Here is a 12,549-nt window from a genome sequence, read left to right as displayed (position 1 = left end):
ATGCTATAACTGCTATTAACAGAGATGTTTCTTAACAAAGCAGTCCCTTTCTTCCATGCTGGCAGATTCTGAATGCTAATGTTTGCTTTATCTATCTATTGTACTTTCTATTTCTTTTGCTAAACTCTTTTTGCCACTACAAAATTCCAAACCCCCTTGAGTCACAATAGGCAGCCCCAGACTTCTGGGAGTAAACTCCACATGACATCTAAATCAACCTCCTTTACTTCATAATTTTATAATTTTTTTTATTTTGCATTCAAGGATGGTGACATGGTTTATAGGTGATCTCATAAACTGTAAGCCACATTGTAGTCTAAGCACAGTTAGGTTGAACCTGGAAAGGGTGCTTTTCTTTCTATTCCACGACTTAATTCTGAAAATATTAAGCCTGCAAATACAAGAGGGTGGAATAGTGTGATATACTTTAAATACTGCCTTACACATTAGATACAACTAGGTGCACAAGCGGCCAGGCAACACAGGCTTAAAATATCAATATCATTTGCAACATGATGACACTCATCTTCAGGGGCTTAAAATGTCTAGCTACCTTTGCAGCCTCTCAAATAAGCTAGTAGACTCTCTCTACCACGGAAGATCACAGCCTAAAACAATCTTTTTACTACTTCTAAATCATGGGTAGAGGAATACTATACCATTTCAACATTCTGGCTTCTCCAGACAGAAAATGCCTCTAGTTGAGATTTGCAGTATCCATTTCCTCGCAGTAGCTGGCAGTCTAACAGAAACATTAGTCATACCATGTTTTAACAGAGTACATGTCCAGAAACTATTGAACAATGATCACTACCAAGGCCTTTAGCTCAACATTTATCATAAACCTATCTCCTGAAAATCATTCCCAATTTTCATATGCCTGCAAAAAAATGCAACACAATTAGCATATATGCTTATTATTCTAATTGCAAGGAAGAGACAATGGCTACTTTAGCTAACTTTACTCAAAATATGGTGATACATTTTAGTTATCCATCATCAAGCAGGTTTCTCTCCTGTTCCTCCTTACGGAGTTAGGTTGTAAATGAAGCTGGTGATAAGTTTCTGTCTAACTAAAAACTGAAATAGCGGTATTAACAGTCGTGACATACCTTGATTAATGCAAAGAATCTAGAAAACATTATGAAAAAAAAATATTATGGGAAAGGCTGTGGTATCACTCATTGTAAGACAAATTATTTCCTCTAAATTAGAAAATTGTCTGATAAACATCAAGAAACCAAAATCAACGCATCCCACTCAACATGTGAGGAAGGAAGTTGAAACAGCTAATAGTAACTACTCTAGTTGAGCAAATAGGAAGATACCTTGAAGACAAACAACATACTAGTATATAATTTAAATCAATCAAATGATGAAACATTTTCCATTTAATCAGATCTGTTATAAAATAGTACTAGTAATATGAGTAGTGACACTATAACATTGGTTTTCTAATTTATAAGACACTTAATAGGTCTTACAGACAGTGTTGTGCCACAGGACATTAAAGTCCGCATTTTAATCTCATTCACTTACATGTGAAGCCATCTTTACCATGATGACATTTTTGCTCTATCACTTATCTCAAATGAGAATCAAAGTCCACCGACCGACTACTATTTTAGGTCTATTCAATTAAAAAAATTAATCATTTAAAACAACCGATTATATGATATTCAAAAGATAGTTACAAACTAATTCTTAGTGAAAACTTAAGTAAACGTTACTCCTTTTGCCTTGTATTCGAAGAATGCTTCTCCATTTTAATATATAAATTCTTCCTTCAACAATGTGATGGGATGAGAAAAAAATTCTGACTCAATGCAACCCTACAAAGTTCGAACGAATCCATTAACATTCTGTCCTTTCTAAAAACTAGCATACCTATCTTTAGAGGATTACAGGTAAAGTATGCCAAAAGATATCATATTTGTTCATTATTCTATTTTAAAAATTATTATATTATGATATTGTAATTAATGTTAAATTATTGAGATGTTATTATATTATATTTTTATATTTCTATTAAACTCTAGACCAAAGAAAAAAATCTATTGAGACTACATTATTATTATTATATTATCATATCATTATTATATTATCATATCATTATATCATTATATCATTATAATATTATCATATCATTATGTTATTAATATAATATTAGGTTGAGATAATTACAAAGTTAACTGATTGTATGATAGAGATAGACATAATCGATTGATGAGTTTAACTTAGAGTGAGTGGTGGTTGAGAGGAGAAAATTAATAAATAAATAAAATTATTTTCAAGCATAAGTGTCACAAACATGTCAAATTAGATGCTTCTAATTTTTATTGATGGATGTTTTTGCATCCATTATGTGAGTGTAATACGCACGACATAAAAATTCAAGAAAACTACCAAGATGTGCGAACAAGCATATGGGTGGATGATCTCTACCTAAGCTTGGTGCTTGATTCTACATGTACAATGTAAAGCTTGATCATCAGTTTTATAGAGAAATTTCATTGATCAAATATAAAGAGGCTATATAGCTATTTTTTATTTTATAGCAATAATGATGCTCTATTTGTAATATATATCTATAGGATTATTAAGGAGCCTCATTAGGGCTTCCAAAGATCTGAATTCTATTTTTAAATAGTGTGAATGTATCATTGATACATTTGTATCTATAAGTATTCAACGATGTTTAAGTTTTTGGGATAGTGGACATGGACAAAATCCTGAATTTTTTTTAGCATCTTTGTCTCTCGAGAAATTATTTTTAAATTTTTTTATAACCAATGGTGTAGAGTCTGTAGACTATTTAGTCCTAAGTAAGGGAGCATCTCCTCCAAATACCCAAATCATTAGGACACTGAAGATGTCGAAGAAATTAGCTCAACCCCAAGAAAGCATTCCAATTGAACAATATTTATCAATATTCTCATTTTGGGAAGCCCTAAGGTTTGACCTTAGGAACTCAAACTTCGAATTTAAATCATTATTATAAATATTGTATTTATTCAACAACCATACATTAACAATTCATTATGTCATTAGAAAAAGTTTCCCTTATTGTAACATGTTTAACAATCCCTAATGGAGTTTGTGAGTCTCCTTGAAATAATAAAAGTTTGTGATTAGAATTTAGATGTATGTGAAATACAGTCCGGTTGTTGAGATGAGACATCTTCCATGCAAATGCCTAATTTCAAACCCACTTTGCCTTCAAGCTTTAGAAAGAGCTATGAATCCAACTAAGAAATGTAAACTATGATTAATATCATGAGGTAAATGTGTTCCTGGGTAAGAGAAAACTTTGTCTTGAAAGAAGAGTCACATAAAAATCCATTTGCAGTGGATAATTTTGACATAGATATTTGAATGCAGCTTAGTAATAGACTCGAAATAACATATTTCCTACACATCATGTACAAACATAATATGAAAAATAAAATATTTTTAAAACTAGAAGGCATTGAAATAGGATTTATAGTATTACACACTAGAAGAAAATAAGCACTGGATCATCTTTTCCTTTTACCATTTGACACTTCTTGCCTTCTCTCAAGTTGTGAAACCCTTTCATATAAAGTTGTGATGATCTCATTCATATGAAAGATATGTTGTTGTTGTTGAAAGATTTCTTGATATTGTTGAAAGATCTCTTGTTGCTGTCGAGAGATCTGTTGCTGCTGTCGATCATAGATTCTCTTTACAGTTGTTGCAATGTTGAATAGGTAATAATCATTACATGCAGACCCAGGATATCCAGGAACAGATTCTACTGATTCATTCTCCTCATAGACAAATCTTAGAGCCTTGTCTAGTTCTTGTGTATCTCTGTAAGCAAGGAGGACATGTTGATCTGCCAGGAAAAGAACTCGTTAGTGTAATGGGAAATAAAAAATAATAAGTAAATTATGCAAGACAAGCAAATATTCCAGCTTCTTTCAGTGGCTTTTTCTTCTTGACCAAATATCTTACAACAACATAAATATTAGTGTGATAATGTCATGCCCCCCATCGTGCCAAGATGAATTTAATAAAATATAATTCTTATCCTCGTATTATTGTAATCAGAAGTAAATAAAGTAACAAACAAATTCAAGAATATATTACTGCACTCGGAAAATTGTCTTATAATAAGACTTCACAATTTTCTTAAACACCCTAGCAGATCGGCAATCTCAGATAAATAAGGATAATACTCTTGATCGGGTCTCTAACTTGTAACTAAGGATTACTACGATCAGCAACAATATTAATTAAGGGGCATAAGTTTTGTTTTAAAGAGGCAGAGGTTATTTTGGAAATACACCTCTCTTGAAAAACAGTAAGAGGTGTGACTATTCACCCTCCCTTGAAGACTATAAAAGGCAGGGACTCAATGAGTGAAGGGCATGGATGGATCAGATCAGATTGGATATAAAATATGGACATTCAGGCAAAACAGCAAACTTGTGAATTATCAAGCATGTGGTATCAGGCAAAACAGCAGACTTGTGAATTAAATAGTATTTGGTGCAATGTGAATAAATCAGAGTAGCCGGAAACTCCTTTGTCCCTCCCTGGGCACGCGTATCCCCATATCCATTCCCATTTCCGAAACGGATACGTATCTGATACAAGCCCGGATACACATCGAATATTGTACCCACGCGTGCCCAAAAAACCTTGATTTCCGACCATGCTAGATACTATGTGATTTGATTTATTAAAAAAATTGATGTAAATCTTCCTAAATTTAATTTTAAAAAACTTCATTCATGCATTTTTTTTAAAAAAAATTGGTATTAACAAAACCTATACCAAATGAGAAAGACAAATGAAATGTTTTTCTATTTCAGTAACCCATTTTTGGGGTTATCTTCCAATGCAACTCTACTATTTTTTCATATTGTAAAATGTTAAATCAACTTATCATTATTTATGTAGCAATTATGTGTCTATATTGGTTTTGAAGTAATGAAAATCTCCTCGAAAAACTTAGAAAATTGTGTTAAATATATGTGTATGTGTTTCTTATGAATGACGTATCCAACCGTATCCATATTGGGGGTCTTGAAAAAATGGCCATATCCGTATCCAATACTGTATCTATGTCCATGCAACTTTGGGATAAATGTTATTATACATCTATACTCTTTAATATATCTTTGACCAAGATACTAATAAGCTTTGTCAATCTATTATGTTTCTTTAATTATAAATTTATCTATCCCTCATCCCCACAAGCAATTATACGTGGAATGGAAGAAAATATGTTAGGGAGAGTCAGCAGACCAGTTCGTTCGAATTAAGTAGGCTACCCAAAGTGAATGGAATTGTCTTAGTTGGATGTTCCTGCCATTTGTGGGCCAAGGGGCGAGTTGTCTTAGTTGGATGCTATGCGCTCTTGGGCTGAATTGAGCTGAACAGTCTCTGGATGCCCTTTCAGGGTTTTCCTCACCAAACTCTACTATGGTTTGGTTATGGGGAATAAGCTAAGGTTTAGGTTCTAGAAGCAAACTTATTTATAATTTAATATGATGTTAATTGTCCATTAACTCTCAAACTCAATAACTTTTGAATGAGTTAACTTTGGAATGCTATTGGTAAAATTAATTATATAGTTGGAATTGTAAATTTTGGGCAAAAACAGGTCTATCTCAATTTAGGGACATTACAATTGGTATCAAAGCATCGTTCCTGCCAGACTGAGGGACGAAAGATAGTTGATGCAGCGTAGCCAAAGAACTCAAAGGGCATTGGAAAGAGAAAAAAGGAAACTTGCAGCAAGTGACAACCCTTCTCAAAACAGAATGATGACTGAACAATTGGGAGACAAGTTGAGGGCCTACATGGAGCAAAATGAGAAAACATCCCAACTACTTCTACAGACCCTTCAAAATATGAGCAACACAATCAGCAATCTTAAACCCAACCAAGCTACTGGAAGGGATATCACCTCTAATCATTATGAAAATGATAATAGAGCTCCGTTAGGGTCAACACCAAGAATAACTAGACCCTCCTTCGTACCTAGAAAAGGGTCAACTAGAAAAGAAGAAGAAATTAATGCACCAAATCATAATTTAGAGGAACTTACTGAATCATATTGAAGACTTAACCCTGAAGTTAGGAGAAACATCCAATTTAGGGAATTTTGTGAGGCTAGATCAAGAAGTAACGGTAGAAGGGAAAGGGCTCAACCTAATAAAATCTTACATCATGAAGCAGGCAAAATAACTCTCCCTAATTTTGATGGGTCAAGGAAGGTCATTGCTCACTCATGGATACATACCTATCTCTAAATCCCATAATAGAAGAGGATGCCATCAAATTCACCATCTTACATTTAGAAGGGGTTGCACACGATTGGTGTGCCCATGGCTTGATTACTCAAGGCCATCAAAACATAACATCTTATAATAACTTCACCAGCAAACTCATTGAAAGATTTGACCAAAAGCACCCAGAGATGTATTTCAAAGAATTAACTCAATTAAGACAAGAAGGGACCGTTGAGAACTATGTGGCAGAATTCCAAAGGATTTTCGTCATAGTTCCCAGAATACCTAGAAAAAGAATCACTTACCTATTTATAGAGAGACTATAAGAATCTATTTGTGGCCTTGTAAGTGTCTTTGATCCTAACACTCTCCAAGATGCAATTCTAAAAGCCATACAACTTGATACCACTAAAACAAGCATTTGGTCTATCCCAATTTGGGGGCGTCACAATTGGTATCCCTTTCTTGGTTTTCCTCTCCAAACTCCACTTTGGTTGCTTATTCGCAATAAGCTAGGGTTTGGGTTCTAGTAGCAAACATATTTATCATTTCATATGATGTTAATTGTTCATAACTCTCAGACTCAATAACTTTTAAATGAGTTAACTTTAGAATGCTATTTGGTATAATGAATTATATTGTTGGATAACTCTCAAACTCAATAACTTTTAAACGAGTTAACTTTAGAATGCTATTTGGTATAATGAATTATATTGTTGGAATTGTTAAATTTGGCAAAAACAGGTCTATCCCAGTTTGGGGACATTAACAGATAATGGATCATGTAGTGTACTTCTAATTTTCTTTCTTCAAACAAAATTTAATCTTGGTGTAATCTCTATATGCCAGCCACCTGATCAATTGTAATTTTTCCCCAATATTACCTTTTTTAAGTGGGGTATGTTGAGGACTTAATCAAACAATAGCTTTCCTCACACTAAGGGACTCATACAAAAGGGGCTTCTATGGTCAGATTATAGATTTATAGTGGTCTTCCATTAACAAATTTGTGATGAAATACCAGTAATGGGTTGCACATGATATTCAGATCCTGATTTTGGGTAGATGCAGGAAACAAGGGAATTGGAGCAGCACAATTAGATTGTATACCAGAACTGTGGATTCCTATTTTCAATTGCCTTCCATAGCCACAAAAGGTTGTGCATTCCCATAATCAGTCTAGATACATGGATCATCTTAATTTCGAATAACTTCCTATTAAATTGTAAGAGACTAAATACTCAAAGTATTTTTGGCTTCAAGTATGTAGATTACAACATAGTCTTTCAATGTATATTTTCATATACTTTAAAGAATCACTAAATAACACTACAACTAAGTTTTAAGTAATGACACAAACACTGTAATGTCCCCTTCCTAGACCACTCTATATTTTGTCCTAAATTCACAAGACCAAATAAAACAAAGCATATCATATAGTTAGGGGTGCATTCTTTACTTAAGAATAAGATGAGCTAAGCCTGTTCTAGAAACCTGCAATGAAGTTGGGTACCATTGCAGACACAATTCATGAAATAAATCTATGATTAGAGCAGCGAGATCAAATATTCATCAATATTCAGCAAGTCTGATTTGTATGTGAATCTCAGTCATATAAGATATGGAATAAGGAGGCATGGTAGGGTGCCCTAAGATGGCTGTTCTCCATCCATGCAATCCAACTCCATTCTTCCATGGCTGGATATCTTTAGGTTCATCAACAGTCACTCAATGTAGGAGTTGGAAAGGGAAGAGCAATAGGGTGCCCTTAGCCGTTCTCTCCCTCTCACAGTGCAATAAGGTGCTTGAGCTGCTTGAGGTGCTCGATCTGCTTCAGCTGCTTGCTTGGTTGTCAACTCACCTAGTTGCTCGCTTACTTGTGCTGGGTGTGTGTGCGGTTCAGCTGGTTGAGTGTTTGCATCAGCTGTGTACGTGCAAAGTGTCATTTGGTCAGCAGCCTTATCAGAATTAAGTGCCAAGACATTCCTTGTTTCCAAAAGAGGATTCGATATTCTATGTGGACAGCTGTGTAATGTTTCAGAGCTAAATTAATTTTGGTATTCTACAACAAAGTCAATCACTCTAAGGTCTGTCAGAATATACGGGGCTAGCAAATTATTTTTTAAAGAAAAATCGTGCCGTTTGTGTGGCTACGTTTCCTATATTTCTGAAGGTTTTCATAACAGTCGCAGTGCATGTGTCAAGAGTCCTGGGAGCTCATTTTTTCAATTTTTTTGTAACGTCAGCTATGGGTTTGGGCTGTAGTTATGAAAAGTTATATCCACGTACAGTTTTTTAAGTCGTGGGATTTCCTTTTAAAAAGTTTCATTGATTTTCAACGGCTTCCTGTTCGGGATGTTCGGCATGCCTTGATATATTCTGAGCAACGCAAAATGTTTTCTAAAGAGAAAACGCAGATATTATTTTTTATTATTTTCTTGTTTGTGGGTTTGCTGTTTTGAAAGATGTGATGGATAAATTCGATTGGTGGAGGAGCAACGTGGTTATGCCACGATTGTTTTTAAAATTGTAACCGATGGAAGTGTGGGGTGTGCGAAAAAGAATTAAGTAAGATGTTCGTGGTTTTTGGAAAGATAGCGATGTTCTAAAAGGAAGGAGATATACGTTTTGTTTAGTGTATTCAATATATGGTTTTAGCTGCGTCTGGAAGAAAGAGAGTGTGTATATGCATCCCTTGGGTGGAGATGAGAATATTAAAAAAATATATCTTCAGAGAGCACTTTGAAGGAGTGCATTGAACCAAGGAGCTGTTTCTGAACGTAGAATAGTTTCTGTTGTGCTGAGTTGGAGGGGAGTGTTAAGGGTGCTGACGTGGAATGAAAGGTTAAATTTTTGTTTTGTTTAAGGTGCATGTTAAGAGAATAAATCTGCTGAGGAGTGTGTGATGTTCAGGTTCTACAAAAGCAATATCCATCTGTTGATAGAAAAACGTGAAAAACTAGATGTGTGGATGATGTAATTTAAGAGTATTGCTCTAGTCAAAAGCGATTCAGCTTCAGTCTATTACCAAACAAAAAAAAAAATTAATTAAGAGTATTGCTGAACAAAGTTAACACATAGCATGAGACATATTAAGGGCTACTGCTTTATCTTTTAAATGTGCTGTGTGCAATCGGAAAGAAAATATAATTCTCAGTGGTTGTGAGTTGGGGCTCATTTTTATGGTTGGTGCCTTATCTATTCAAGAGTTGGTGCTTCAGCTGGTCTGTGTTGGTTCTTGCTGTGAGTTGTTGCTCACATATGTAATCTGGGTTGGTGCCCAATATTTTTAAATGAGAGCTTTGCATGCTGTGGTTTCCGCAATATTTTTAAATGAGAGCTTTGCATGCTGTGGTTTCCGCAAGGAATCTTGTATTCTTGTGTAATTGATCTTTCTATATTTTTGGTGTCATTCTAAAATTTGTGTAAAAAATTGGAACACTCATTCACCCCGCACCCTCTGTGTTTAATAGTATATGACAAAGATGTGCATATATAAAAGCTAAGCAATAATCCCTGCATTGCCACAAGAGATATATGATGAACAGATGATAGTTTGATCTGATTGCTTCCTAAGACATCCAGTATTCTATATTTTCCTCTGTTATTCGATCTGCTTGAAGGATTGGATCTGTTTGAATGATTCGATCCTAACTGCTGTTCTCTGATCCACTGATTGTAATTCTTGTTCTCCTGTTCGATGGTATGGGTGTTGATTGATACATATTTCTAGTCTGATCTGATGAATACAGACTGCAAACTGTAGTAATTCTGATCCTTGTTAAATGCAGATTTATGTATAAGAACTCTGCTCTGTTTTGATGCAATAATCAGTGTTAAATTTCCTTATATCATAACTGAATACTTATTTGATTCTTATCCCGTGATACCCAACAATCGTGTATTCCAGACCAAATTAGTTATTTTCTACACTTCCTCCCAAGGAGAACTGCTGATAAATGCAGTTCTGATCCCAATTCTGTTTTGCTCCTCTTTTTTCTCTTTTCTTCCATGCCTTCCTTGGATGAAGTGTTCCTCACTTTATACCTTTAATTGGGATAGAGTCACACCTCTTCATCCCACCATTTCCTTCTTAAGAGTCATCTTTTCACCATATGCTAATCGCTGCTATGAGACACTCTTTGATTTATTTAATTATTAATTGTTTGCTGAAGGAATCACTGTCTAATAACTTCTCCCAGTTGGCCTCTATATTGCTATTATATTTACCCTTAACAAGTCAGCCATTTATGTCATTGCCTGAATTTAATTGGGTCGGCCTCTTAGTTATTGTTATTATTATTATTTATTTATTTTTATTATTTTCATTCTTTTTATGTTTTTTCTTTATACTGGTCAGCCTCATCGCTTCTATGGCCTAGCAGTTATTATTTTTAGACTTCAATTATGACTGTGAAGGATGCGATTAGGATGGGCCATGACAATCTGCGCTTCCCAAAATTGCTTGTCCTCAAATAATGACGGATTTTAATCCAATATTTGCAAATGCAAGAATTAGAAGCATGACACACATCTATGACCTTAAATGCAATCTTCTTTCCTAAACAGTTCATATCCCTTTGATTCCCTCTCGTTATTCTCATATTCCAAACTAACCAAATAATATCAAGTATGAGCCAAACACAATTCATACACATGAATACACGTATTCTTAGATTCCTTCCCATTAAGTAGAGTGATTCATTGATTCATCTTTACCTTGGGATCATGCTCTGATACAATTCGTAATGTCCCCTTGCTGGACTACTCTATATTTTGTCCTAAATTCACAAAACCAAATGAAACAAAGCATATAATATAGTTAGGGGTACATTCTTTACTTGAGAATAGAATGAGCTAAGCCTGTTCTAGAAACCTGCAATCAAGTTAGGTAACATTGCAGACACAGTTCATAAAATGAATCCATTATTAGATCAGGGAGATCATTATACACAATCACTCAACCACTATGTTAGTAGGAATATTTCTATTGTAGCATCACCCTGTTGATTTATATATATATATAAAAGACCAAGCTTTCCAACCAATGTGAAATTAATCTTTTAGATTTCTATATACAGATTTATATTTTTTTAGTAAAATAATCAATTTCACGAAATGCGTAATTTTTAGGAGTGCTCAGGGAAAGACATTGCTTTTATAAGCTTCTACCAAGAATATTGTTTTAAATTTTCCAATCACGAAAAAGGAGGAGCAAGCAAACATACTCATCCAAAACCAATCAATCAACAGTGTAGGAGGTCATAGAGATTGATTGTAGAGAGAAAAGCATAGTGGGATATTCTCTGAGCAATGAATTAGGTCTATAATAGTCCAATTGTCCACTTAGAAGCCCTTTTTTCTCAATTGCATTGTTAATTTGTGACATGGAAAACTTCGTTACTTTTACCATGAGAATCTTTGAACCAGTGCCCTAAAAAGCTTATTCTCTTGCAGATTACCATTGTCTACTTGATTATCCCCACACCCACATCATATATATAAAGCAAAGAAAACAAAAAAACAAAAAATGATCTTTGCATAATCCTTCGCATATTTCATACCGGGAGTATTGCAGCGAAAGCACCGTGGACTGCTATTAACAGAAGCAGAACTCTCAGCTTGGCCCTGAATCCCACTGCAACCAGTAATCTCTTGGGTTGCCCTTTCAAACCCTCTTCTGTAATCGCAGGAATCATGGTTTCATTTCATACTAGGATATAATTTATAAATGGAAGTGAGAATATAAAAATTTAAAATACTTACTCATGAGTCTGATCTTGAAAGGAAGAGATCATCCATCGAGGCATCGACTCCTGTTCCTCATTGCATTTCTGGGGTCTCTTAATATCCTCTTCAAAGTCGAAAAGGATTGGTATATCACTGGAATTGTCATCTAATCCTCCGATTTCTCTGTAATCGGCCATAAAGACCTGTTAGAAGAAGAATGATCCTCTCAATCTAATGAACTGATGGCTTGTGTTTCAGCAAAAATTGATAAAGTGGTTTATAAAGCCTCGCTAGGTAATTATACAAAGCCGAGTCGGTTTGGTTTTGGAAAAAATAATATCAATTGCATGGAGTCAAAGAATAGAAGAATAAACCACCCTTTACCTAAATGGGAAGAGAATAAAATTTATTTTACACAAATTGAGTATCAATTTTAAGAAACAATTTTAGATTCTAAGATTAAAAACTAGGCTATAACTAGCATTATTTATTTTTAAAAGAATATAGATAAAATACTTCTTAAAATATCATATTTGTTTATTATTCTATTTTT

At 34.3% G+C, this 12,549-nt stretch overlaps 1 protein-coding gene across 4 annotated transcripts; it reads right to left on the bottom strand.

The window, feature by feature from the left end:
* Window positions 1–204: 204 nt before the first annotated feature.
* On the bottom strand, window positions 205–12,329 carry LOC131048397 (uncharacterized). 4 transcript variants are annotated; one of them, XR_009106409.2, is made up of 5 exons: window positions 12,033–12,329; window positions 11,831–11,946; window positions 3,494–3,859; window positions 660–880; window positions 205–391 (listed from the first exon to the last, which is right to left on the bottom strand). XR_009106409.2 is itself a non-coding variant. In XM_057982346.2 (4 exons), exons 1-3 carry the CDS (start codon window positions 12,191–12,193, stop codon window positions 3,519–3,521), a joined length of 618 nt encoding a protein of 205 aa, XP_057838329.1. In that variant the 5' UTR covers window positions 12,194–12,329; the 3' UTR covers window positions 205–880; window positions 3,494–3,518. The 4 variants fall into 4 exon arrangements, 3 of the variants coding, with proteins under 3 accessions (XP_057838329.1, XP_057838331.1, XP_057838330.1); XM_057982346.2 differs by having other exon boundaries at window positions 205–880; XM_057982348.2 differs by having other exon boundaries at window positions 205–880; window positions 3,536–3,859.
* Window positions 12,330–12,549: the final 220 nt, after the last annotated feature.

This window comes from Cryptomeria japonica, chromosome 8 (assembly GCF_030272615.1).
Source record: "Cryptomeria japonica chromosome 8, Sugi_1.0, whole genome shotgun sequence".
Taxonomy (NCBI): domain Eukaryota; kingdom Viridiplantae; phylum Streptophyta; class Pinopsida; order Cupressales; family Cupressaceae; genus Cryptomeria; species Cryptomeria japonica.
The sequence above is the reverse complement of the archived record's forward strand: the minus strand, read 5'-3'. Positions and strand labels throughout refer to the sequence as shown.